Source organism: Barbus barbus (assembly GCF_936440315.1).
Source record: "Barbus barbus genome assembly, chromosome: 3".
Taxonomy (NCBI): Eukaryota; Metazoa; Chordata; class Actinopteri; order Cypriniformes; family Cyprinidae; genus Barbus; species Barbus barbus.
In genome coordinates this window covers 34,428,217-34,455,079 of record NC_136731.1, presented here as the reverse complement: position 1 = coordinate 34,455,079, position 26,863 = coordinate 34,428,217, and the positions used below count along the sequence as shown (strand labels likewise).

At 37.4% G+C, this 26,863-nt stretch overlaps 3 protein-coding genes across 10 annotated transcripts in view; 1 reads left to right on the top strand and 2 right to left on the bottom strand.

The window, feature by feature from the left end:
• The window catches only part of LOC306856950 (branched-chain-amino-acid aminotransferase, cytosolic-like), a 14,319-nt gene extending 2,565 nt beyond the window's left edge, over positions 1-11,754 (bottom strand). For 2 of the 4 annotated variants that reach the window (XM_079396526.1, XM_079396528.1), the window contains exons 1-7: positions 7,147-7,556; positions 5,636-5,710; positions 4,983-5,183; positions 3,861-3,971; positions 3,597-3,716; positions 3,348-3,511; positions 1,281-1,423 (exon numbers count right to left, since the gene is read on the bottom strand). In XM_079396526.1, the coding sequence (XP_079252652.1) occupies positions 1,281-1,423; positions 3,348-3,511; positions 3,597-3,716; positions 3,861-3,971; positions 4,983-5,183; positions 5,636-5,710; positions 7,147-7,164 (832 nt within the window). In that variant the 5' untranslated portion in view covers positions 7,165-7,556. Of the gene's footprint in view, positions 1-1,280; positions 1,424-3,347; positions 3,512-3,596; positions 3,717-3,860; positions 3,972-4,982; positions 5,184-5,635; positions 5,711-7,146; positions 7,557-8,974; positions 9,072-9,206; positions 9,275-9,351; positions 9,457-9,540; positions 9,633-10,048; positions 10,116-10,427; positions 10,532-10,610; positions 10,650-10,735; positions 11,063-11,522 lie in introns of those variants that run through there. The other 2 variants (XM_079396529.1, XM_079396527.1) reach the window with 2 other exon arrangements.
• LOC306856935 (potassium voltage-gated channel subfamily A member 7-like) lies at positions 11,593-24,392 on the top strand. 5 transcript variants are annotated; one of them, XR_013783053.1, is made up of 4 exons: positions 11,718-11,855; positions 12,180-12,433; positions 12,549-12,599; positions 13,422-14,487. XR_013783053.1 is itself a non-coding variant. In XM_079396494.1 (3 exons), exons 2-3 carry the CDS (start codon positions 16,537-16,539, stop codon positions 23,599-23,601), a joined length of 1,605 nt encoding a protein of 534 aa, XP_079252620.1. In that variant the 5' UTR covers positions 12,493-12,599; positions 16,508-16,536; the 3' UTR covers positions 23,602-24,392. The 5 variants fall into 5 exon arrangements, 2 of the variants coding, with proteins under 2 accessions (XP_079252620.1, XP_079252619.1); XR_013783052.1 differs by lacking the exon at positions 12,549-12,599 and having other exon boundaries at positions 11,593-11,855; positions 12,180-12,367; XM_079396494.1 differs by lacking the exons at positions 11,718-11,855; positions 12,180-12,433; positions 13,422-14,487 and adding exons at positions 16,508-17,229; positions 22,690-24,392 and having other exon boundaries at positions 12,493-12,599.
• Positions 24,355-26,863, bottom strand: LOC306856973 (fibroblast growth factor 21-like; the record flags this gene model as incomplete). Its single annotated transcript, XM_079396563.1, has 4 exons — positions 24,355-24,991; positions 25,987-26,090; positions 26,363-26,440; positions 26,737-26,863. The coding sequence occupies 4 exons, from the start codon at positions 26,861-26,863 to the stop codon at positions 24,683-24,685; spliced, it is 618 nt and encodes a 205-aa protein (XP_079252689.1). The 3' UTR covers positions 24,355-24,682.

The following is a 26,863-nucleotide window of genomic DNA, read 5'->3' as shown; positions in this document are numbered from 1 at the left end:
AATTAATGTAAATAGCCTTTGCCAACAAGGCTGGCTATTTGCACTTAGTGTAAATAGACATTCCTAAAATTTACCACCAGCAGAGGGAGACAATCATTCTTCGTGGAACACCAAATGACTAAATGTCAACATCTTGACAGACTGTACAGCAGGCCACAATGCACACGCAGTTTACTTGACTTAACCTTGCTATTTTGAGAGTGAGAAATGGACCAGAAGCTATATATACTGTGATTTTTTCTTGACAGGGCTTCCATACCATTTTATTGATGTCTTTTTTTTATTCCTTCACAATTATCGAATAAGGATTTTTCAAAATCACTTGATAGAGACTACACAAACAAACAAATTCTATCCAATTAAATATTGTAGAGAAGAGCACAACTTAAAGTTACAACTGGTCCATCTCTGTCAACAAACGCACTTAAAGCGATAGTTCACTGAAAAATTTTAATTGTCATTAATTACTCACCCTCATGTCGTTCCAAACCCATAAGAGCTTCAATCATCTTTAACACAAATTAAGATATTTTTGATGAAATCCGAGAGCTCTCTGACCCTTCATAGACAGCAACACAACTACCACGTTCAAGGTCCAGAAAGGTAGTAAGGACATCATTAAAATAGTCCATGTGACATCAGTGGTTCAATCTTACTCTCGTGCACACGCATCGAAGACTGACACGGAGAAGACATTTTTGAATGAAGTCATTATTTTTGTTTTCTTTGTGCACAAAAAGTATTCTCTTAACTTCATAAAATTAAGTTTGAGCTCCTGATGTCACGGAGTATTTTAATGATGTCCTTACTACCCTTCTGGGCCTTGAATGCGGTAGTTGCATTGCTGTCTATTAATTTCAAATATCTCATTTGTGTTCTGAAGATGAACAAAGGTCTTACGGGTTTGGAACAACATGAGGGTGAGTATTTAATTTTTATTTTTAGGTGAAATATCCTTTTAAGTGCCTTTGTTGACACATATGGATGAGTTGTGACTCTTGTTTCTGTAGACTTATTGGGACGACAACCACTGTGGAGTAGCCCAGTACCTGCTCGACTGGTCATATTCATAAAAACAGAGAGAAGTAGGTCTGGCTACAATATTTTTCCTCAAGACACATGCGGTTTTGTTTATTAACCACTAAAGTGCCAACAGTTACAATGTGCATCTTTAAATAAGCACATTTTGGGTACTAAAGCACACGTTTGCACATACAAACACGTGTTAAGACTACAGAAGATTTTAATTCAGAGTTTCTAGAAGCTATTCTCCCTCTCACCTCCTTTTTCTGTGGTCCAGTAGATGAAGAGATTCATGGTTCCAACCTCAGTGATCTCCTCATTCTCTCCATACAGCCAAAGGACCTGCTGGCATTTCTGCTTGGCTGCCTCACTTTGAACAGCAATTGTCGGCCCGTAGTTACTAAGAAACATAAAACCACAATCACAGAGATGCATTCAGGACACAAAACATTATAACATTGAAACTAAATATTTTAAAGGAAGAGGTTTATAATGAAAGCACTGCAAATCATAAACAGACATCAGATAATCTGAATCCTCAGGACAGCAGTGCAAGCTTGGCTGAAGTGGACCTTAAAAGCATAATGGGAGTATGGGACAGTAAGATAAGGACTGATAAGAGAGGTGAGTGGGGACAGATACAGAACATAAACAGAAACCAGAATTGCATTTTTGTAACGGGTCAGCAGACTGCAAAGAATTTACAATGATCTCAAGTTGTAACTTGTATATAGCCAGCCTACTGCAGCCTGTGCAAGCTAATGAATTTCTCTGAATAACCTGAATGTGAAAAGCTACTCCAAAACTGCCAAGTGGCATGACAATGGTGGAATATACAGTTAGGTCCATATATATTTGGACACTGACACAATTTTCATAATTTCACCTCTATATACCACCAGAATAGAATTAAAATGAAACTTTAAGCTTTAATTCAAGGGGTTAAACAAATTTAACATAAAATGCTTAGGAAGTAATTACAACCATTTTATACACAGAAGACCAACTGCCAAGGTCAGGATTTTCATAAAAAAATAAAATAAAATAATATTTTTTTTTTTTTTACCAAACACTATTGTATATCTCCAGAACAGGCATACGACCAATCTGTGACAAGTTTGCACCTTTTTGTTTTTAAGTTTGATGCTGGTTGCTATTCACTGCCATTATGAGAGCAGGACATTTTTTCAAATTCTCCTTTTGTGGCCCAAAATAGAAAGAAGGGCAAATTATGTTATTTTTTTGGGTGAACTAAATTCTTAAACACCAAGAAGAAATATTACACAATTTGCTACAACAATAACAAAAATAAAAGCAAGAAATAGAGACAAATAAGAAAATAAAATTTTAAATTTAAGATTTTAGAGACTTTTTCCCTCAATGAAAAATATTTTAATTTTACTTATTACTCTACAACTCTTAAAATGTATGCTGAGATATATACACTATATTGCCAATAGTATTGGGTCACCCCCTTCTAATGAACATGTTTGACTACTTTAGTAATTTCTATGAGTACAAATCTTAATGTTTAAGCATATAATGGTATTCTAGGGAATTGTGTGCTTCTAATTTTATAGCAACAGTTTGGACAGGACCCTTTTCTATTCTAACATGACAGTGTCTCTGTGTATAAGGCACAGTTCAAAAAGACAGTTGATTCATTCAGTGTGGAAGAACTTGACTGGTCTGCAGAAAGCCAAGTCCTAAACCCAGCTGAACTCCTCTGGTGTGACTTTAAATGCAAACCGTGAGCCGAAAACTCATCACCAAACACCAATGACTTGTACATAAGGGTACTGTTATTTTAGACACGTCCAAAACTGTTGCAAGAGAGATAGAAATACAGTTTTTATGTTTCCATCTTTGTTGCCACAGTTTTGTTAGTGACTTTTTCTGTTCTAAAGAAGGGGGTGTCCCAACACTTTTGTCCATATAGTGTTTATACAAGTCATTGGTGTTTGGTGATGAGTTTTCGGCTCAAGGTCTGCATATAAAGTCACACCAGAGGTATTCAGCTGGGATCAGGACTTAGCTTTCTGCAGACCAGTCAAGTTCTTCCACACTGACTGAATCAATCACATCTTTTTTAACCGTGCCTTATACACAGAGGCACTGCCATGTTAGAATAGAAAAGAGTCCTGTCCAAACTGTTGCTATAAAATTAGAAGCACACGATTCCCTAGAATGCCATTATATGCTTAAGCATTAAGATTTGTACTCATAGAAATTACTAAAGTAGTCAAACATGTTCATTAGAAGGGGGTGACCCAATACTTTTGGCAATATAGTGTATATGTAACCATGTCATTGTGAAAACTCACCCTCCCATCTTGTATTCTCCAACGCCACCCCTCCAGGCCCGGACATATCGAGGATCTGCCAGCAATGACACCGGACTAAAGCTTCCAGTTGAAAAATAAGGTCCAACAGGCCCAATGATGACAAAGAGCAAAGCATGACCTGCTCGAGACACACCTAGAGAAGGCTGCAAAAAGAAGGAGGGTCACCATTACAGATAAAAAGACCAAAATTATTCAGTAAATTATATTTTAATACCGAAAGTTTCTTACTTCAATTCCTATAAATGTAGGTCTGATGTACAGGCTGGCGTCTGTGGAGTAAGGAACCCATTCTTGGTCGGTCTCAATCAGCTTACTTATACACTTTGTCAGTTCGCCCTTATCAAACAACTAGGAGAGATACAGAGAGAGAATATGCTGATGGAGAGGATACGGCACACAGATTGGCGAAGTGAAAATGTGATAATATCACAGAGCATTAGTCAATAAGCTGAAGTAATTCCTAATGGAATAAAACAAACAAAAAAGACTAACAGGCAGGCAGCTCCTCTCGGTGCTCCGGTACATGCGCTCCATATTCAGCATAGGCCTGAAGAGACGGATGCGGTTATCTACTCCCCGGAAAGCCTTCATGCCCTCAAATAGCTGAGAATAAAACAAAAATATATATATTTTATATTAATAATAAATTCATAAAAATTAAATAGTAAAATTTGGGGGAAATTAGTCTTAAACATTAGTAAGCCCTACAGTTCACTTCAGCTAAAAATGGATCATATTAAATAAACCTATATTAAGACAAGGTCAAATAACTGTGCAGAACATTCATGGAAATACTAGCTGTACGATAACTCAGCCTTAACAAGCTCACCAGGGCATTTATTGTTAAAAAAATACAGCAAAAACTTTATATTAATAATATAAAATACTGAAATATTATTCAAATTCAAAACAGCCATTTTCTATTTTAATATATTTTACAAAGACATTTAGTCTTGTGATGGCAGCCATTACTCCAGTCTTCAGTGTCACATGATGCTTCAGAAATCAATCTAATATGCTGATTTAGGGCTCAAATTCTTATTGCTATCAAAGTGGAAAAGAGTTGTGCTGCTTAATATTATTGTGGAAACGTGATACATTGTTGTTTAGGATTACTTGATAAATATAGAAAAGAACAGCATTTATTTAAAATAAAAAATATTTTGTAAACTTGTTAATGTCTTTACTGTTTCTTAGACAGTATTTCACTCTTGCTGAATTAAAAAAAAAAAAAAAAAAAAAAAAAAAAATCACACTGACCCCAATCTTCAGAGAGGTATTGCATAATTAAATAATCTTGATGAATATGTAGTTAATGTAATATAAAATTAAACCTATATTTACAATGTGTACAAGATTTAGAATTATAAACAACTTATACAAACATAAAATAATAATAATTAAAGGCAATCTTTTCAAATCAATGATTGCAATTACAATATCAAGGAAAAAACTGCAGACATTTCATTTCTACGTTTTCACAGATTGTAGTGGCAGAGCATCTGATAGAATTCAGGTGAAAACACCAGACTAGGGAAATAAAGTTCTCATTTATTATTTTGAAAAGATGAGAAAAAGATGACATGAGGCATGTGGCTGAACACACTCCCTCACCTCTATGGAGTAATGCAGGGCTGAGGAAGCAGGGTGAAGGGACAGATTCTGGAAGGGCTTGATCTGAGGTGCCTGCCATCCTCCTGCTTCAGACCAGCTGACTGTCAGCATGTGGTCTGAAAACTGCTTGCCGAACACAAGGGTTGAGGGGTCTGGCTTTGGCTTCAGTACAGGGTTCCTCTCGATGGTAAGATCTGCAGCCTGACACAATCAACCGGGGAGAGAGACAGAGAAAAAGAGGGAGAGAAAACGAAAAGAGAGAGGGGCGGGGAGTAAAGCGGGCACGTGGAGAGATGTTTATTCATCATCATTGATTGCACATGCATTTGAAAAATGAATCTGGATTCATGCCAGTCAAGCTCTTATGGAAATTGAATTAAATTAAATTGTGGTGAGAAGGGAAGTGAGGTGTTGGAGGAAAAAAAGAAAGCAAAAGCACAAAGAAGAGAGACGTCAGATTCCACAAGGCAACACTGTGGCCTGCTTAACACTTCAGAAAATGCAACTCAGGATGAGCCATAAAACTTGTGATCGTAAACTCTGAGCCAACTAAAACAAACACACAATCACAAGACCTGAGGCCAAAACTGACTAGTGGTGGCATGGAAATAACAGTAGTGCATTAACCTGGCACAACAGGTTTGTTTCAGTACCTTGAAGGAGGAGCTGACGAACCGCAACGACCCACATGACAGGGAGAGAGGCTGAAGAAAGCGTCCATTCAGGGCCTTAAAACACAGAAACAGAGTGTGACTTCAACCATTTCTTTTCATAGCCCAATCAGACACAGAGCATGTTGTTCTTGACAGCTGTTGTTTAGCCCTCGTGAGATGTGAAGATTGAGTATGCACCAGCTGTATGTATATACCTGCATTTGTGCACAAGGAGACAGCTGGCTCATACAGTAACAGTGCTTTTAATAACTAAAAAACCCTCGGTGAACAAGCAAAGCAAAGCAAGCAAATGTGTGTTTGCCTATTTTACTGTAAGACACACACTAACCCTACTTATATTGCTGTTTTCCTTTAGTTTTTTATTCGATATTTGTTTACATAATAAATAATGTAGCAGGGCTATACGATAGCTGTCGGGTGACCTCACCAAACTCTGTGCATTATTTGGCAGGCAAAAGCATCTTATAGCATGTTTTACCATTAGTTCCTGAAAAATAACTAGAATATCTTACTGCAATAAGTATTATTTTAATTATTAATAAATAACCCAATAGGTACTAGAATGTTTTCAACATCACTATAATAATTATTCATTCAATTATCTCTTTGCTACTAGTCACTACCAAAGGTTTGGACCTAATACTAGTATTAGGACTCTACTATGTAACTCATAGTTGTTTTTTTATCTCACCATTTACAATGGATGTTTACTTCTATGTAATGACTGGTCAGAATTTAGTTGTTCAACGTTTAAAATTAAATTTCAATATTAAAATAAGACTAAACATTTAGTTACATGTAACTAAAATAAGTACTAGTCCCTCATGACAAGTCACAAGTAAAACAGGAATTTCAGCAACAAATGATCACATACTAGTCAGAAGTAGGCCTAGGTAATAAATACAGACACATATTGATTACATTTGCAAACTGTAACCAGTAAAAGTGGAATAGTTACTTGTTGGATAGTGACTAACTAGCAAAGAAATATTAGTAACTCAACTGAAAAGACATTGATCTCACTGGAATGAATACTAGCACCTGTATCTAATAAATCGTTACAAGTAAAACTGTAAATCCTACTAATATCACTTTAGAAATATGCGAGTAGTAATTTCTTAGGAATGTGCTGGTAACATAAAAAAATATATATTCATGTATTAACACGGCGCGTGCGTTCATACGGAAATACGTGGAAAGCAGATCTCTGGAGATTTACAGACAGATTTTTAGCAGCAATTCACAGTGAGAAACAACAAATGACCCTCTGATGTTTCATCCACATATAAAATCAAACACTTAAAATCATGCATCCCGCTCGTGTGACAATTGAAACTTGCGTGTTGTCGATTTGCAACGGCGATGGTCTGCAGTTTAAAGCTGCTAAATTCGGTTTTGTTGAATATACTCCAGACAGAGCCGTTAATTATTGACAGAAGGATTTGGGAGATTTGGTGGGGGGAGATAAGTGAAATGATCTTTGCACTCACCGTTCTGATCGCTGCCATCGCTGCTGAGCTGAGAGATTAATGGTAAACTAGTCCGAGTGGGAGCAATAGCCTGGGACTCTCTGTGTTCCGGATTGGACCCTTAAGAAAACAATGTGCTCAGGGTTTGAATCCTTCAAGGGTTCTTCGATAGTTATTTAAGCATTGCTTTCAACACATGTGCATCAGAAGGCTTGTTTGAAACACGCTAAATATTATTATTCGTGATGCCACCAGGATATAGCCATAAGAAGCCAGATGCTGCTTTCTAAATATGGAGGATACTTTTTATATATGAACACTCATATGATAAGCTTAATAAATATGTATGAGTCGATCATATCATCATCTTTATATGAATTTTAAACGTCAAAGAAAACTATTCCTGTCCATTAAAGGGTTAATAGTAACCCGTGGGTAGGCGTGACGGGTGTCTCGCATCTGATTGGATAAACAGGTAAAGGGTCAACTCTAGAGGGGTTAAACAAGGTTATGAGGAAACATGAGGCGTTGGTCCGATCCGGTTAAATGATTGGCTTTTAGACATTTGAAAAAATATGCTCTATGTCAATACCTTCAGCTGATGATGTGATGAAAATAAAAATAGCCTGTCACTTGTGTTGGTCACTATTGTAAACAAGGCTGTATGGCTTTAGAATGCACAGAAACCTAGTTTCCACTTGCATATTCAATTGAATTGGGTTTTCCTTGAATTTAATTTTCTGTCTCAAACTCTGAAATCTATTTTAGGCATTGCTACCAAATTTGCATCAATTTGATTATTATTTACTTGCATATAATGCAATGCATTTCCAGCTGTTTAATATAGTTAAGGACTAACCACAACATTTTGATATCAAAAGACTAACAATAGTATCAGCACTACATTGTTTGTCTCATATCATTATCTCAGAATAATCCCCATTAGTGACATTGGCCATGCTTCTGACATCCTTTTTCTAAGTAAAATAATTTGACAACAGTTTAAATGTTTTTTAATGATTACAAATAATTTTGTGTATGAAGCAAATCACAACCTGTCAAAAGTCATAAAAAAAATCACAATTAAAATTGGATTTTTGTGTAACAAACATTCCAGGGAATATTTACATGTAAACACCAGTAAGTCTTTGCACATTCATGCTACTGCAATTCACAGTGCTGGTCCCTTATAATCATATAATGTTTAGCTAATATTTGCATTAAAATAGGGAAAAAAACTCATTTAGATTCATTAAGATTCACAGATACCCAAAAAATTCCTATTACTATTAGATATACAAATAAATGCAGTTGGCTTTAAATTGAACAATTATTGCACCATTTGCCCGATCGTGCGGCGGCATGAAAGTGCGAAATGGCAAGTGAAAGAAAAACCATTTTCAATTGCTTAGTACTTCAGTAAATTTTCAATAATGTGATAGTTTAATATTAAATTTGAACTCAAATAAAATGTGAAAATCATTTTGCACAATGATTTGAAATATGTGATGAATTAGAAAATATTTGCAAGGTCTGCAAATGGTTGCACTGAGAAGCAGCATGAAACAAGTTATCTGAGATGAGGAATGAAGCCATATTATCATTTCATGGACCTTTCCATCACTGTCCGTCTATGGAATTTGGCTTTTGAAGCCGTAGTTCAGTTCAGCCCCTCCGCTCAGAAACAAATCTATCCCAGTACAGAAAGTGGCATCAGCTGCCAAAAAGAGGGCAGCTAATCCGCTCTCAGTCTCCGTTCCCATTCGGCCAATCAGCTGTTGAGTAGAAATATGTTACTAGAATATAATCAGCAGAACAGCATTGATGATTTAGCCTTATGAACACCTACCTGAGCATTTTCTCCCCCTTTAATAGTGGCAGCAGTGTCTTCTGTGTGCCCAGCAAGCTCCTCCCACAGAGGCGTCATTATATTGCTTGGTGAGATGCTATAAAAGAGTTTGAATGTTAATGAACAGCATATTCACAGATGGAAATTCAATTGGATCTGAAATAGAGAAAATCCTAAATTCTTTAGATATAAATTAAAAAGTAAGGGTGTAATTGGGTGTAATGTCACTCACCAGTTCACTCTCACTTGATAGCGACTCTCATCCACAGCCATTGCTTTAGTCATGGCGGTGATCGCCCCCTTGTGCATGTATGTGAGTATCACTGTTACTTCCAACTTGATCAAGTAAAGCACTCAGGACAAGCAGAGAAACTCACCTTGGTTGCCACATAGGGAGCTGCATCTTTCTGGCCTATTGAGGCAACAAGGCTGGACAAATTGATGATGTTCCCTTGTGTTTTACGCAGATACGGCAGCGCATACTGCCCAGAGGTAATGAAAAGAGGTTAAAAAAGTTGTTCTGCACAAGTAAAGAGACCAAAGTTTTTTTTACATCACTTCCTTACCTTTGAAGTAAGGAAGTAACTGATGAGGTTCAGATTAAGCAGGTCTCTAAACTCTTCCGCAGTAGTTTCATCTGTGGTCTTGTGAGGGGGGTCTGATTGGGGATTTATATACAAAAAACAATTTATTTATTCATTTATTAGACGATTTATTTAGAAAATATCTGTATTACGATTTTGTAAAAAAACATTTTTAATAAACATTTTTTCTCAAATATATCCAAAAGTCCCTTGTTAAATTAAAGCAGGGGTGGGGAACGTTGATCCTAGAGGGCCACTCTCCTGCAGAGTTTGGCTCCAACCCTAATCAAACACACCTGAAGCAGCTAATCAAGGTCTTCAGGATGAAGTTAGGTATTTTTTTCCCAGGAATTTTCAGGGTTGGAGCTAATCTCTGCAGGAGAGTAGCCCTCCAGGATCAACGTTCCCCACCCCTGAATTAAAGAGTGTAGAACAAATCAAAAAGTTTAAAGTACAAAAAATAACAAGGGTGAAAAAAACTTTGACTTACGCCACCCAGCGTTGTTCACCAAACAGTCTATTTGTCCAAACCTCTCCATCGTCACATTGATTAATCGCTTCAAGATGATATTTAATGAAACAATGCATTTAGAACTATATGACACATTTGTTTTGAAAAATGCATCATGTAAATGTAAACTACATAGTAATTATAAACATTTTTAAAAGCTTAACCCACAAAACAGCACAAAAATGGTTTATACATTATATTTTATATAATTACTGATCTCAAGTTTTACATGGAAACCTTTTCAAAGTTGGGAAAAAAACCTAAAACCATAAATGTTGAAGTGCTAGTTATTTGATCCATTTCCTCTGCATTATGCATTTGCTCTCATGTAAATACAAGTTTAAGAAGAAGAAAATACCTTGATGTCGTCCTCTTTTGTCAGGTCACATGACACAAACGTGCATGACCCCGGTCCTTCCTCATTCAGCACAGACTCAAGAGACTGGCCAGCAGACAGCTCAGCTGACAATCGTAGAAAGGAAAAGGAAATGTTATTGCATTTATTGGCGAAATACGCGTATAGTTTAAATCAATCACATACTTTCTTGTGCGCAGAACACAACTTTGGCTCCGTTTTGCACTGCAAAGCAAACACAAAATTAATTTGACTTACTCTCCCTTTACTTTCGATTACTTCATGGAAAGATAAATATTACAAACCCTTACCAAACACTTTAACGATGCCCTTTCCAATGCCTCTAGTGCCCCCAGTAACGATGACAATTTTGTTGGCATAACGCTGAGCACAAGCCATGTTATTATATACAGCAAATGTCAAATTTCTGCACAGGCTGAGACTCGAGTAAGCTGTTTCTAATGCACTAAAATCATCTGATAGAGAAGTGATAGCCGATGTCATGTGTGTGTGTCAACTAGAGATGACCGCTTCCTGGACGAATGATATTTTGAAGTTATTTTAGTAAACTTGAACCGGTTCGCCTGAATCGTCTGAAATTTGATCCTATTCCGGTTTCCCAGCTCTTCCCAACTCAACAGCGCTGCTCCAGCAGCAGACTGAACTGAAAACAGTCTCTATGGGAAAACACTTTATATATATATATATAAACTTTATAATTGATATACAAAAATAATGTTCTTATTGTATATAGCCTACTTTGTCCAAACCGATATTACCATGTAAAATAAATAAATAAATAAATAACACGAACACTATTAATATAAATATTTCCACAAAAATCATCAGAGTAATATCCTTCTAGAGTTGCACAAACCAAGTAAGAGTCGCTATGAACTGATGCGTGAATCGAGGACTTCAATGAGGAAACGAAATGCAAGTTTCTCATGAATTCTGTAATAAGGTGAGCTGATTAATCACTTAATATGCGTTAGACTTGTAAAACCTCCGCGTTTACATATCATTGCATGTATTTGGCGCGTTGAAAAGCTTGAATGAGTTACTATTAGGCCAAAGGTGAATAACACGTCGACTTACGCCACCCAGCGTTGTTTACAAAACAGTCTGTGAGCGTTTCTCAATGTCAAGGAAGGATCCTCGGAAGCCAGAATTTCGAGGATGCTACGTCATCGACATCCGTCGAAGGACTGTTCCAATGTCGAGGATCCTCGGAATTTCAACCAAGGACTGAGTCCTTCGTTCGAAAAATATCCCATACACAGGAAAGGATGCATAAGTGTAGCCTTCGCGCTCTTCGCGCGCTAAAATCACCCACAATCCTATGCGCGCAGCTTTGCTATCTTGCTCAAAAATTCAAAATGTCGGACGTTAGCGGAGTCGGAGCGCCAACGGTGCAATATGCGTTCAAATGTAAGTATATTTACAAATTACAAATTACTTAAAAAACATTTTTGTATTAAAAAGTATTACTACCGTATTGATATTATAAATTCTAGAAATTACGTTATTGATAGCTAACTGAACCGGACCTGTCATTTCACAATTATTAGCCGTCACCGGCATTTCTTTAGTAAATAATTAACTTAGTTAAGTTGTCGGCAGAGGTGGCGACAAATTAAAATTCTCCTCCTTCGAGCCTGACACCGATGCTGCCTCACCATCTCCATTTCCATATCTGAAAAAATGCTGTACAGCAACCAAACCAGTAATGTTTGCACTTCCATTTTTTTTCAGCGCCAAAAGCGGACCGTTTCACTGACGTAATGACGCAATAACGTGCACTTGCTAGCCTGTTCCATTTACGTGTTCTCCGAATGCTTAAGAGGAGCCTCGCCTAGCCTCTGAAGGAAGTGACTTGGAAGGACCAGTCCTGCCAAGGACGTATCCTTGACATTGAGAAACACTGCGTTTGTCCAAAGCGGGTGTGTCTCACTCGTTCTGGAAACTGAAGCTGCGGGCTCTGAGGTCATAAACCCCGCCCTCTGCATGTAAACGAATGGGACTTGAGTCAAATTAATTACATTTCCAATACAATTTTCCAAAATATGATTTTGGTCATTTAAGTTAGTTATTATCACGCTGATATATGTTCTTTTTTTACAGTCTATGGTCCAAAGCTGTCAATCAGCACACCGATTAATAGCTTCAATCAATGTAAGATATGACAATAATAAATAATACATTTAAAACTATGTGACATTTTAGGCTATGCATCATAAAATGAAAAGTACTACATCATCATTCAAATTATTTTACAATTATTTAGATTTTTTTAAAAGCAATAATTATTATTATTCACAAAATAGCACGGAAATACAATAGATTTTATAATATTGATCTCAGTTTTAATATGGAAAACTTTTTAAATATGGATAAAAAAAACCAGAATCCTAAAACCATAAAATGTTAAACTGCTAAAGCTTCTTAATTTTTTTATACTACTACTATTAATAATAATAATAATAAGAAGAATAATAACAATATGTGATAATAATGATAATAACAATAAATGATTATTGTAATTATTATAATTCTTATTTTACAACCCGAATTCTGTAAATGTTGCGACGTTTTTTTTTTTTAAATTAGAAAATTTTAATTTTAAATTTGAATAAAATGAAAACTAAAACACATTAAAAATCACATGAGCCAATATTTTATTCACAATAGAACCTAGATAACATGTTTAAATGGGGAAATTTGACAATTTTATGCACTAAATGAGCTCATTTTAAATTTGATGCCTGCTACAGGTCTCAAAATAGTTGGGACGGGGGTATGTTTACCATGGTGTAGCATCTCCTCTTCTTTTCTAAACAGTTTGAAGACGTCTGGGGATCAAGGTTATGGGTTTCTGGAATTTTGGTGTTGGAATTTGTTCCCATTCTTGACTAATATAGGTTTCCAGCTGCTGAAGAGTTCGTAGTCGTCTTTCATGTATTTTTCATTTAATGATGCACCAAATGTTCTCTGCAGGTGAAAGATCTGGACTGCTGGCAGGCCAATTCAGCACCCGGACTCTTCTACTACAAAGCCATGCTGTTGTAATAGCTGCTGTATGTGGTTTTGCATTGTCCTGCTGAAATACACAACGTCTGGAGGGGAGCATATGTTGCTCAAAAACCTTTATATTCCTTTCAGCATTCATAGTGACTTCCAAAATATGCAAGCTGCCCATACCGTATGCACTTAAGCCCCCCCATACCATCAGAGATGCTGGCTTTTGAACTGGCTTTTGGAGGACACAGCATCCGTGATTTCCAACAAGAATGTCAAATTTGGATTCGTCTGACCATAGAACACTTTTCCACTTTGAAACAGTCCATTTTAAATGAGCCTTGGCCCACAGGACACAAGGTGCTTCTGGACCATGTTCACATAAGGCTTCCATTTTGCATGATAGAGCTTTAGTTGGCATCTCTAGATGGCACGGCGGATAGTGTTTACCTACAGTGGTTTCTGGAAATATTCCTGGGCCCATTTAGTAATGTCAATGACAGAATCATGCTGATGAGTGATGCAGTGTCGTCTGAGGGCCCGAAGACCACAGGCATCCAACAAAGGTCTTCGGCCTTGTCCCTTACGCATCAGAGATTTCTCCAGTTTCTCTGAATCTTTTGATGATGTTATGCACTGTAGATGATGAGATTTGCAAAGCCTTTGCAATTTGACGTTGAGGAATGTTGTTTTTAAAGTATTCCACCATCTTTTTATGCACTCTTTCACATATTGGAGAGCCTCAGACATCTTTACTTCTGAGAGACTCTGCCTCTCTAAGACATCCCTTTTATAGCTAATCATGTTACAGACCTGATGTCAATCAACTTATTTAGTTGCTTAGATGTTCTCTCAGATAAATCTTTTCAAAATTTCTTGTTTTTTCAGCCCTTTGTTGCCCCGTGCCAACTTTTTTGAGACCTGTAGCAGACATCAAATTTGAAATTAGCTCATTTAGTGGATAAAAGTGTTAAATTTCTCAGTTTAAACATTTGCTATGTTCTCTATGTTCAATTGTGAATAAAATATTGGCTCGTGTGATTTTAAAATCTTTTAGTGTTCATTTTATTCGAATTTAAAAAACGTCCCAACATTTCTGGAATTCGGGTTGTACATTTGTATTATTATTTGATGGAATAACATGTAAATCAGCTATGCATTTACTGTCCAAGAGAACCAGTTTGGGGATTCCCATATAGTGTCAACAGTGATGTCACATAGGTTATGTTCTTATAGTTACGGATGCTAAGAATTGAAGGTAAAAACAAACAAACATATTTCTAGATTTCTAAATTTTATAATAAAGAAATTATTTCTATAAAGAATAATAAAACATTAAGTTTTTTATTGTTATATTAACTGAGATTGGAATATTTGTGGAATATTGCATAAACAAAAGGAATAGTTTTTAAAATTCAATGTTTTAATGAACTACAAAAGAAGTGACTTGAAAACTATGAAAAAAAAAAAATGTTTGCTAGACTTATGTACATGTTTTAAACGAGAACCCCAGTTTATGTTATTATGTCATTCTGTATAATTATGTTTAGAAATGTTTATATTCTAAATATTTTATTATTTGTTTCCTGGCAGAAATGCTGGGGTGGGATAAAATAACAAATAGCAAAAACCTGTCATTCATACACGGAAAAAGAAAAGAAAAGAAAGAAAGAAGAAAAAAAAGAATATATATATACATACATATAAGAGAAAAGAGAGATACAGGCATTTTAAGGTGGTGCTGGTGTGAAGATGTTTGAGACAGTGAGCTGATGAGGGGACGAGGGGCTCTGGATTGAATTTCAGTATGACAGCATTCCCCAGCACTGCAGTAAGCGTGAGAGGGAGTGAAGACAGTGACCTACAAACAGGTTTAAGTGTCTGTACTGCACTGACCAAGGGGAGAACAAAGTTTGTGGTTCAGGGTACAGGAGAAAACACCTCCTGTTGGACTCATAGGGTAGAGCGTCTGGCAGAAAGGGGGGACAGCAGATACACAGCTCATGGTGTGGTGTAGGTAGGGAAGAAACACGGATAGCGTGGGGTAACTATTCTGGATTTACGGACACTAGTGGCAGAGGGTAAGTGGAGGAACAAACAGGGTGTCTCCTCAGAAACTTTTCAGAGAACCAAACCTCTATATTCCTAATACCAAATTTCAGATTTTAGGGAGATATTTACTTGCAAGGGATTGTGATGTTTTTGATGAACATTTTTCACCCCTTAACTTCACTTAAGTCTTGATTTATACTTGAGGACACAGGTTGTTTTGCTGTCTTCATATAAACCGGCTCTCTAAACAGGGACAGTTTTATAGTCTTTTTATTATTATTATTATTCTTTTTTTTTTTTTTTAGTCAAAGTCTTGTAGTCCTATTCTCGGGGTGAGGTTCAAAGTTGTAATGGATCTGTCTGCAGGAGTCAACACAGGGTTCGGATAGAGCACATGAATTTCATGAAATTTCATGAGAGTATATGATTTCATGGAACGGCAGGAGAAGTTTCTGCAGAAGAATTTATGTATGTATACCACGCATCTGCAGTTACATTATTGGAACAGGACTGTATAAACTTGATACATTTTTGTGGTTTATTTATCTATTACACAATTTAATTAAACTATATTACTTAGAAAATTGCTAAAAGTATTATGTTTTATAAACCTGCTTTTATTTTAATATATTAAATATGTTATATGTTATATAAAAAATGTTATAGAAATTTAATGATAGCAAACAAGATGTACACAATAATTATGGAATGATATAATGCTGAAATATATACATAATATTTACTTATTTGAATAATAAATAATTAGACACATTAGCAAATAAGTGCAAAATAATTTAACAATTTAAAATCTTTACTTAATATTTAATCAAAATTAACTAAATACATCTGTACATTCACAAGACTTTCAGGTGATATTAGAATCGACATTATAGGAGAAATAACCACTTCGGATAGTGTTACGTTAGATTAACACCATTTGTAGGTTTCTACAAACCTTTGACTCCTGGGTTCATGTTTGGCTGAAATGACTGTGTTTCTATCCAATATAACAGACTGAGTGAACAAGAAAGAAGAAGAAGAGATGGACAAAGGAGGAGGAGGAGGAGAAGGATCGGATGAGGGAGTGGAGGTCAAAAATCAAGCAGAGGAAGAGATCAGTGAAAGTGACAAGAAGCTCAAGGACCAGCGCAACAAGGCAGAAAAGGGTGACAAAGAGAAGGGTGAGAGGAAGAGAGAGAATCGAAGATCTGGTTCAATGTGCAGAGGAGGCTGGGCACTGTCCGAACGACTGGCCATCAACGTGTCAGGCATGCGCTACGAGACACAGATCCGAACCCTGGCCCAGTTCCCTGACTCTCTGCTTGGAGACCCTCAGCGCCGCCTGCGCTACTTTGACCCACTCCACAACGAGATCTTCCTGGACCGCAATCGATTCTGCTTTGATGCCATCCTTTACTTTTATCAGTCCGGAGGCCGGTTACGGCGGCCTGCTAATGTGCCTCTGGACGTCTTCATGGATGAACTGCGCTTTTATGAGCTGGGAGAGGATATCATGGCTCGCTTCAAAGAGGATGAGGGCTTCCCCAAGGAGGAGCCTCGACCCCTGCCAGACAATGAGATCCAGCGCAAGCTGTGGATGCTCTTTGAGCACCCTGAGTCCTCTGGAGGTGCCCGCATCATCGCCATCATCAGCGTGATGGTGATCGTGGTCTCTATCCTCATCTTCTGTTTGGAGACGCTGCCTGACTTCAGAGTAGAGAAGGAGCTGAGAGAGGTGAGAGGAGCAGTGAAAGACAGGTCAGCGTTACCGTATCTGACTCAACAGTACATAGCTAACAAGATTTACACAATTGTGTGTCACACATACACTAGCAAATTGTTATCATAAGCTGATATTCCCATACAGAAAATGCAGGATTTATTTTTTTCAATTATAGTACACGTAATGCACAAAACACAATATGACCAACAACCTCAAGCAAAGCCATAGTTATAAGAAAGAATGTTATAATGGCTGTTAGCATAAAGCAGATGGGTTCCTGAGCATATAAAGATGAATGAGCATAAATTAAATCAAATTTATTAGTATTAATATATTATTTAAAGTCAGCATGAAATGGAAATTCACACACATCTCTTTGCTAAGAATGTTATTAAGAAAGCATGTCACTGATCATATTGTGAACGATTCAACCATATGTTTTTTTGAATTCATGAATTTTAATAAAATTTTTATAACTTGATCTTCTGTTGAAACTAAAGACTTGTCTCTGGTGATGTACTTCTCCAATTATTAAAGGAACAGTTCACCTAAAAATGAAAATGACCCCATGATTTACTCACTCTCAAGCCAACCTAGGTGTATATGACTTTCAGGTGAATACAGTTGGAGTTATGTTAAAAAATATCCTGGCTCTTCCAACCTTTATAATGGCAGTAAATAGTGGTCAAGATTTTGACGCAAAATAAAGTGCATGAATCCATCATAAAAAAAGTGCTCCAGCAGATGACGCAGGACATAGAGCCAGGACATTTTGCAATATAACTCTGATTGTACTTGTCTGAAAGAAGAAAGTCATATACACCTAGGATGGCTTAAGGGCGAGTAATTCATGGGGTAATTTTCATTTTTGGGTGAACTTTGCCTTAAAGTTCACATAAATCCCACCTCTTTTTATAACCAACCTTTTTAGGGGAAGTCGTGGCCTAATGGCTAGAGAGTTGGACTCGTAACCCAAAGGTTGCGGGTTCGAGTCTCAGGTCTGGCAGGGATTGTAGGTGGGGGGAGTGAATAACTAGCGCTCTCTTCCACCTTCAATACCACGACTGAGGTGAGACCCTTGAGCAAGGCACTGAACCCCCAACTGCTCCCCGGGCACCGCAGCATTGGCTGCCCACTGCTCCAGGTGTATGTTCACTACTATGTGTACACGTGGATGAGTTAAATGCAGAGCACAAATTCCGAGTATGGGTCACCATACTTGGCCACACACTTTCCCTCTCCTTTTTGCTTTTCCTTTCATCCAATCAGCAACTGAAGGACAGAACCAAGTCCCCTTCATTTTTTTTTTCCATTTCAACAATCCGTTTAATTAGATGTATGTCTGCTACTTCCGTTTTGTTGCAACTTTAATATTACATTATTTATTATATTTATATTTTTTAAGTATTAATTGCTATCAATAACCATTTTAAAGATAAATTTAAAGCCTATATGTGTGGTCACATTTGCACATTTCACATGAGGTTGACAGATTTGGCAGCAGTTTCAAGTTGGTCGTGCAGATTATCTGCGTTGACCAACAGAGAGCAGCTTGGTTTGAAAGTGACTTCTATTTGAGATGTGCTTCATTCAGCACTACACTGTTGACAATAGAGACTTTTCTGCCTGCGAAATTCTGCTAATGTGACTGCACCTTATTAAATATTCTCAATGTACTTGTCATCCAAATATTATAACATTTTTTTATTTTTTTTGTGTCTCCAGTAAGACCAAAAAACAAAACAAAAAAAACCCCAAAAACTAATGTTGAGGAAAGCATATCCAAGTATAGGCAAACTTATCCAAGTAGTGTGCTGTGTAAATGTACACTGCATATTGAATTTCTATCAAATGTAAAAACAATGTTTATTGCTAAATGCTAAACTTTTTAGAACACAGAGGCATTCTTACTGACTACAGGCCGATACAGATTCACATACACATTTAAAAATGTGTACACATTTCAAATCACACATAGCCTAATAATAGTGTAAGTTTAAAGTGTGAGAAGTTGCAATAAAAAAAAGAATAAAAAAAAGAAAGCACAGAAGAAAGGTTTAGGAGCAGTGTAGGGTTATTGCTGAGATTATTTTAGACGTGTTGTTAAATCTGATACACAGATTGGGAGCAGACTCTGGGGGGGGTGGGGGGGGGGGCAGTCAAGTGACGTGTCCGTGGAAAGATGTTAGCGGCGTACACAGATAGAAAAAAGGGAAAGAGATGAGAAATGACAAGATGACAGGTGACAGAATGAAAGAGCGCCTGTGCTTGATCGAGTGAGGGAAAATAGAGAGATGCAGGGTGGCTTAGGAGCAAGGGGGGAAAGTTAGTAAAGAGTATCAAATTAGTTTCCCAGCAGCGATCCAACTGCTTCGGCACAAGACTGCAACCTCAACACGCTGCCAAAACAGCTCAGTAATTCTGCATGGATCAGACAGTCAACGACAAGTAAACTAAAGTGGGTGAGAGAGAGATTGTACATTCTCAAGTTTCACCTTAGAGATCTGAGGCGTTATTTTTAGAGTAAGGACAACCCTTCTGAGCATATTAACACTGATACAGGAGCTTTTATTAACAGACCCCCTCGAAAGCTGAAATAGGAATGGAAACACACTTTCACAACATCTTATGATGACTTTAGCAAAATCTAAATAAGCACTAAGATAGGGAACACTTAAAGGAACACTCCACTTTTTTGGAAATAGGCTCATTTTACAACTCACCTAAAGTTAAACAGTTGAGTTTCACCGTTTTTGAATCCATTCAGCCGATCTCCGGGTCTGGCGGTAGAACCTTTAGCTTAGCTTAGCATAGATCATTGAATCCGATTAGACCATTAGCATTGCGCTCAAAAATTACCAAAGAGTTTCGATAATTTTCCTATTTAAAGCTTGACTCTCCTGTAGGTAACTAGTTATGATATAGCTGGGGACTACTTTCAGGTGCTGCGTAATAGCATTCCTTTATTATGCCGGAATGAGAGTATAGTTCCTAGCCATATCGGTCTTGAAAATCGCAACTTTTCATTTTCCGTCTGTCTTAGTACACGATGTAACAGGAGAGTCAAGCTTTAAATAAGAAAAATATCGAAACTCTTTGGTCATTTTTGAGCGAGATGCTAATGGTCTAATCCGATTCAATGATCTATGCTAAACTAAGCTAAAGGTTCTACCGCCAGACCCAGAGATCGGCTGAATGGATTCAAAAACGCTAAAACTCAACTGTTTGACTCTAGGGGAGTTGTAAAATGAGCTTATTTCCAAAAAAGTGGAGTGTTTCTTTAATAGCCAGCTACCCCGACACAAGATCCCACACACCACATGTGCATACAAACACATCGCACATGTCATATTTTCTAATCTCCTATCTTGCTATTCATAAATCTGTTTTCCATGCAGACACATGCTTAACTTTGAGTTATACGACTGGAAATATAAGTAAGGCTATACGTGTTTATGGATGCATATTTGAAAATACCCCTACTCTGGTTACCTCTTACATACTGATGTGGTTTGTGCTCGTGTACACATTAGACTAAGTCATATTTTATGGAGTCAGAGTGATAAAGAGCAAAAATGACTGACCTTTGAGTGAAAGGTCATGTACTGTGACCCTAAAAGCAGAATGAGACATTCAACTTCAGTCAAGAAGTGGGTGTCAAATGGGTAACCAAATTGTTTCAGTCAGGTGAAACATGTTTGGTCTCAAGAGTAGTTTCAGAAATGATCTTTAAACAGTTTTATTAACTTGTGTTACACTGTATGCCCTCTAGCGGTTAAAAAATTAAAACTGCATGCATCTTGCGGGAAAACGTTTGGCTTGTGCTCTGCTTGGATGTGATTGAATAAACCGAATAAACATTAAAAAAAAGGTGTCAGCATATGATTTTTTTTTTTACTTGGCCTATTGCAAACACTTATGTTTTTAAATAAATTATGTACATGTGATAATTGCTAGTCTGATAGGTCAAACGTTAGATAATGAATTCACGTTACTGTTACTGATCTACATGGCTATCCATCTGTTCAATAGAACACCTGTTAGGTGACATTAAAAAAATCGCTGGGTTGCTTTTTAAACCTTTCAAATCTCGCATCTCTGGAAGTCCGATTCAGGCTTTATTACAAACTCCGTTGCTTAACACACGTTTTTTTTTTTTTTTTTGCCAATCTCATATTAATCTTGAGTACCTATACAGTAGCCTAGTATTGCCTCCTTTCTTATGTCCGAGGAGTCTTGATCAGATTTATAAAAGTAAGATACAACAGTTGAGCTCTGGAGGCGTGGCGTGGGCGGAGCTAAAGAGTCACGAGCACGCAAAGCTTTTGCGTAGCGTCCGTCTGCAAACTGCTACATCGACATAATTTCCTTAAAGCTGGGTTCTTTGGGAAGCTGAACAAGGTTATCTTTCCCTCACAACCAAAAACGCACTTGTTTGGCATTGTTGAATTTGTCAAGTTCAAATTTGAATTCGCTGCAGCCCACAAGATCCAAGGGGCGTGGTTGGATCCACATCTAGGGGGGTGGAGATGGGGTTAGTGCTCTGCAGCGAGACGCTCCTCGAATTTGTGGTCAAAAACAAAAATTAGCTAAAATCTTTTCTTATTATCAATTGCTGTGCTGAAGACTTCCGTAACCCGAATGAAGCACGTGCTCTTACTCTAACTCTTCTTTTATGACGGCATACAGGGCCTAACTTATCCACCTTATACTTCACGTAAAAATGGGCGTGGCCATTTGTAAATTTTATGGGTCTTGATTCTAGTCTCATTTGCTTCCAGCTATTTTTAGCTGTACAGAACCTCTTGTTTTGCTGCTTGATACTGCAAATGGTGTGTCTTACCATGGTATTTTAGTGTATTATCTTAATTATGAACACACTGGTTTGTAATGCCAACAGTTTTACCATTTACTGCTCGTTGTTATTCTTCACCTTATTTCCCCATAGTGGCTAATCAACTGGAAGTTTTGCTCATAGGCTTACCTCTGCGTTTAGGAATAAGGTGGATAAAATGCCTGGATTTGGCACAAAAATACTCCATCATATGTCCCACAAGTTTTTTGAGACTTTGGTCATGTTTACATACTTCATTAAAAATTTTTAACCGATAACTTTAATATATACAGTTTTTACAAACAAAGATGTCCACAAAAGTTTTTTTTTTTTTCAGATTTAGCTCACTTCTGGTTACAAATTTGTTTCCAAAATGCCAAAGTACACACACAGAGACAGAGACAGAGTTGCACAGTAAATTAAAAGTATTAGGTTGTAACCACACAGAAAATATCTCAACTACAGTATATTGAAAGCACACAAAATAATAATCTCAACATAGGCCTACCTTGAATATGCAAAATGCACTTTACACTCTAGCTGTGTTTAGTATGTTTTTGACTGTCATATCTTTTTATCCCATTTCTGCATCTAATTTCTTATTCTCATCTTTTTTCTTTTCTCTGTCTCTTTTGCAGCAAATGGTATACCAGGCTTACCTTGCAGGAAACAATACCTCGAACATCCCAATGTCCTCTCCTTTCCATGATCCATTCTTCCTGGTGGAGACCATGTGCATCTGCTGGTTCTCTTTTGAGCTAGTGATGCGTTTCACCTGCTCTCCCAGCAAGACGGTCTTCTTCAAGGACGTGATGAACGTCATAGACTTTTTTGCCATTATTCCCTACTTCGTCACGCTCGGCACTGAGCTGGCTAAGTCTAGGGGTGCGGCGCCAACCATGTCCCTGGCAATCGTGAGGGTCATCCGTCTGATTCGAGTCTTCCGGATTTTCAAGCTGTCTCGCCACTCCAAAGGCCTTCAGATCCTGGGCCAGACGCTGAAGGCCAGCTTGAGGGAGCTGGCGCTGCTCATCTTCTTCCTCTTCATCGGAGTCATCCTGTTCTCCTCGGCCGTGTACTTTGCTGAGGTGGACAGCCCAGAAACGTCCTTCACCAGCATCCCAGAAGCCTTCTGGTGGGCTGTGGTCTCAATGACCACAGTGGGGTACGGCGACATGTACCCGGTGACGGTGGGCGGAAAGCTGGTGGGCTCCATGTGCGCCATCGCCGGCGTGCTCACCATCTCGCTTCCCGTTCCCGTCATCGTTTCCAACTTCAGCTACTTCTACCACCGCGAAACGGAGTGTGAGGACAACCAGGAATACACACACATCAGCACCTCCCTTTGGGAGGAGGAAGAAGGTGGGGAAGAAGGAGAAGAAGGTGAGGAAGGGCCTGGGGAACAGGAAGACCGCGTTCCTCTCGAAGGAGGCACGGCCTATAGGGGGATCTGCGCCCCTCTTAACGGGACTCTCCTGGCTGGGCTTTGCGCGGGACAGACCGGAGTGCAAAGTGTAGGGAGCGTTTACCCTCTGGTCACCCAAGTCTGAGAGACTGGCGATCAAAGAGGAGGAATGAGAGATAGAGATGGAGGTGGTCCTGTACCATGTTTTAAGGAACACTGCCTCTCTGTGACTCACTGAATATATGTGGATGATGGGAAGGAATAAATGTAAGAAACAGAAAACGATTGATGAAGAGACTGAGAAGGTACAAAATGCAGATGCAGTATCCAAAGGAAAGGTATAAAGAAGTTACAAAAAACATGTACTTTCTAGCCACAACACATCTTTAAACCGCTTTCCTAACGTTCCGGTAACCAAACTTTTTTGACACCACAACCTTTATGCTGAACTTTAAATCACTGAATGTATTTATTTGAGAAACTATTTTTATCTATTCAGAGAGTGGCATCTCAATGCGTTTGGAAAATAGCTGAGGATGAGCTGAGCTGTGTTGTGCAATAAAAGTGTTTGCATCTTTGCTTTAAAGATCTTACTGGAATTGTTGACATATGTGTTATCGGACTTATTCGTAGGAAGAAGTGCCATGCGGTGTCATTTAAATGTCATGTATTTTGTCACCCGTGTTGCAGCCATGAATGTGTCAGGGATTTGTGTGTCCCGATGAATGGATAAACTCTTAAGCATCATTCATCTGGAACAGTTTTGTGTTACTGCTGTTCTGACATTGTTGAAATGCTGTGAATAGATGTGTGTGTTTGTGTATTCAAAGGCATTTTAGGAAAATATGTACAGTAATATATGATGTGCGTGTGCTCCATGAATTGTGTAACGCTGAGCCATGTTTGTGTACTATTTATTAAAATTTTTAATCACACAAAAATCATACTGAAGTGACTCAGTGTAATGCAAAAAGAACAAACAAACTGAAAAGCGGAATCCTCTCCAGCTGAATTGTAATATTTAAATGAACAATTGTATAATGTTTAATATAACAATATTTAAGTTACTTAAATTAATTTAAATCATTTTAGACCATAGCAAATAAATAAATAAGTTCAAATAAATACAGTTCCGGGCAAAGAAAAAATACAGTAACAAAACATTTTAAACCTTGCAGTCCAGTGATAATGTAAAGCATGCCTCCATAACTGATGTGCTCCGGTCCTCATTTCCTAGTATGCAGACTGGGACTGAAGACAGTCTGAATATGTGACTGATGTCCTATTCCTAGCGGGTCGTCAGAGTCCAGGTTTATGTCCTTAATATACTGTTTCACCTCCTGTATCTGGCTGTCCTCTCCTTTCCCTGCCATTGCCATCTGAGTATTCATAACAGGGAGGAACCGAGAAAGTGGGGCACCGTGTTTCTGCCCAGACAGCGACACAGGACTCTTAGTGTGTGGAGAAATGAAAAAAGAATATCCATCTGACTGCAGCAATTCCTGAAAGGTGCAGTCTCCTTCAGAGTAATGCGGCTGAAAAAGAAAACAAAACTCAGTACCAAATGTGTGCAAGGCTCCAGTGAAATTTATATAACAGCTTACTCAATGTTTACTACAGAAGGTGTTACAAACCATGACAAATCAATTCCACATTTAATAAATAATGAAATACAGGATTAAAAAACATACATATAAAAATATTACATGTAATAAAATGAAATCAACATTTCTACAAATCTACAATTTGAGTAGTTGTAAAGAGAAAATTAATTAATAATTGTAAAAACATTATTTATAAATAAATGTAATATTAATGACTTTTAAATGTGCAAATCATAAATTTTTAAATGTTTTTGAAGTCCCTTATGCTCACCAAGGCTGCATTTATTTGATCAAATTTTATTTATTTGACGAATTAATTTATATTTTATATATCATTTAAATATATTTAAAAATTTAATTTATTTCTTTGATGCAAAGCTGAATTTTCAGCATCATTACTCCAGTCTTCAGTGTCACATGATCCTTCAGAAATAATTTTAATATGCTGATTTGCTGCTCAATCATTCCTTATTATTATCAAAAAACAGCATAATTCTTTTGCGAAAACCATGATTCTTTTTTTTCAGGATTCTTTGATGAATAGAAAAAAAAGAGATTTATTTGAAATATATTCTCTGTAACATTATAAATGTCTTTACTGTCACTTTTAATCACTTTAATGCCTCACTGCTAAATAAAAGTATTAATTTCTTGTTTAAAAAAAACACTCAGTACCTTAACTATTACCTTAACTATCTAAAGTTATTAATAATTACCTCAGTTATTTTTAAATAAAATTGTATATTAAAAAATAGATATTTTGCTTTTAAATGGCAAAATAGTAAATGCTAGAATCCATTTTATGTATACACTGCTCTCTCTCTGCTACACTAGAATGGTGTCTTTTTAACTAATTGTCATTTTTCAGTTTTATACCATGCTCTATTGGATGTTTCAAATTTGTGAAGATGTTAGAATTTTCAGACCTGTCCTTTCAAGTTGTCTTCATCATCCACGCAGAGGAAGAGAGATGTAGCCGAACTCTGGATGACCGTCTCCCCCGCTTTCACTGAACGCAGGTTGAAAACACCTGCAGAGCAGCAAACAACAGGATCATTCACACATATCACCTTTGGACTACTGCCACTATAAAACATTTTCATAACATCAACCAAAATGACAACAATTATTGTTATTATTTGCATGAGCCTTTTTATGACAGATATTATGAATTATTATCTTTTCTGATAAGGTATTTGTCCTTTCTGGGAAATAAGGCCATAATGAGGGTTACTTAGTGTTTACAATAGTACTCTGACAGGAAACTGTGCCCTTTAACTCATGTGTGCAGCAGTTGCTTACAGTTGAGCTTCTCTACTGAAGATCCTCTAACGGAGCCGTCAGGTTTCATTTCAAGGAACAGCCCATACTTTATGTTATCTAAAATGGACAAAAACACACACAGACACATGAACACACTTATTGCCATTACCTCAAGCCAGTACAATTGCAGTGCAAAACGAATGCCCTGAAATAAAAAAAGCATACATTTTTATTGTAACATCACCACGCCAACTAAGAAGGATTGACTGATTCCAGATAGCCATGTTGACGGAAGAAAGTAGCACATGTCACAGTTACCCACATTAAGCAGACCCCAACATCTAAACACTGCAGCTCAAAAAGAAGCAGAAACTCATTTGCAACATTTGCAACAGGTTAAAGGTTAAGATTACCTGCGTAGAGCAAGCGTTCCCTGACTTGCGTGCTAAACGGCAGAAGCACGTTCTGTACAGGAACATACATACACCAACGAACAGGAGGAAACAGAGCAAAAAGAAAGAAAAAACAGGTAAAAAGCAT

Excerpts from the sequence above, each read along its gene's own strand:
- LOC306856935 (XM_079396494.1), top strand. The coding sequence starts at position 16,537 with ATGGACAAAGGAGGAGGAGGAGGAGAAGGATCGGATGAGGGAGTGGAG. Across the intron at positions 17,230-22,689 it reads TAGAGAAGGAGCTGAGAGAG|CAAATGGTATACCAGGCTTA; the intron begins GTGAGAGGAGCA and ends TCTCTTTTGCAG.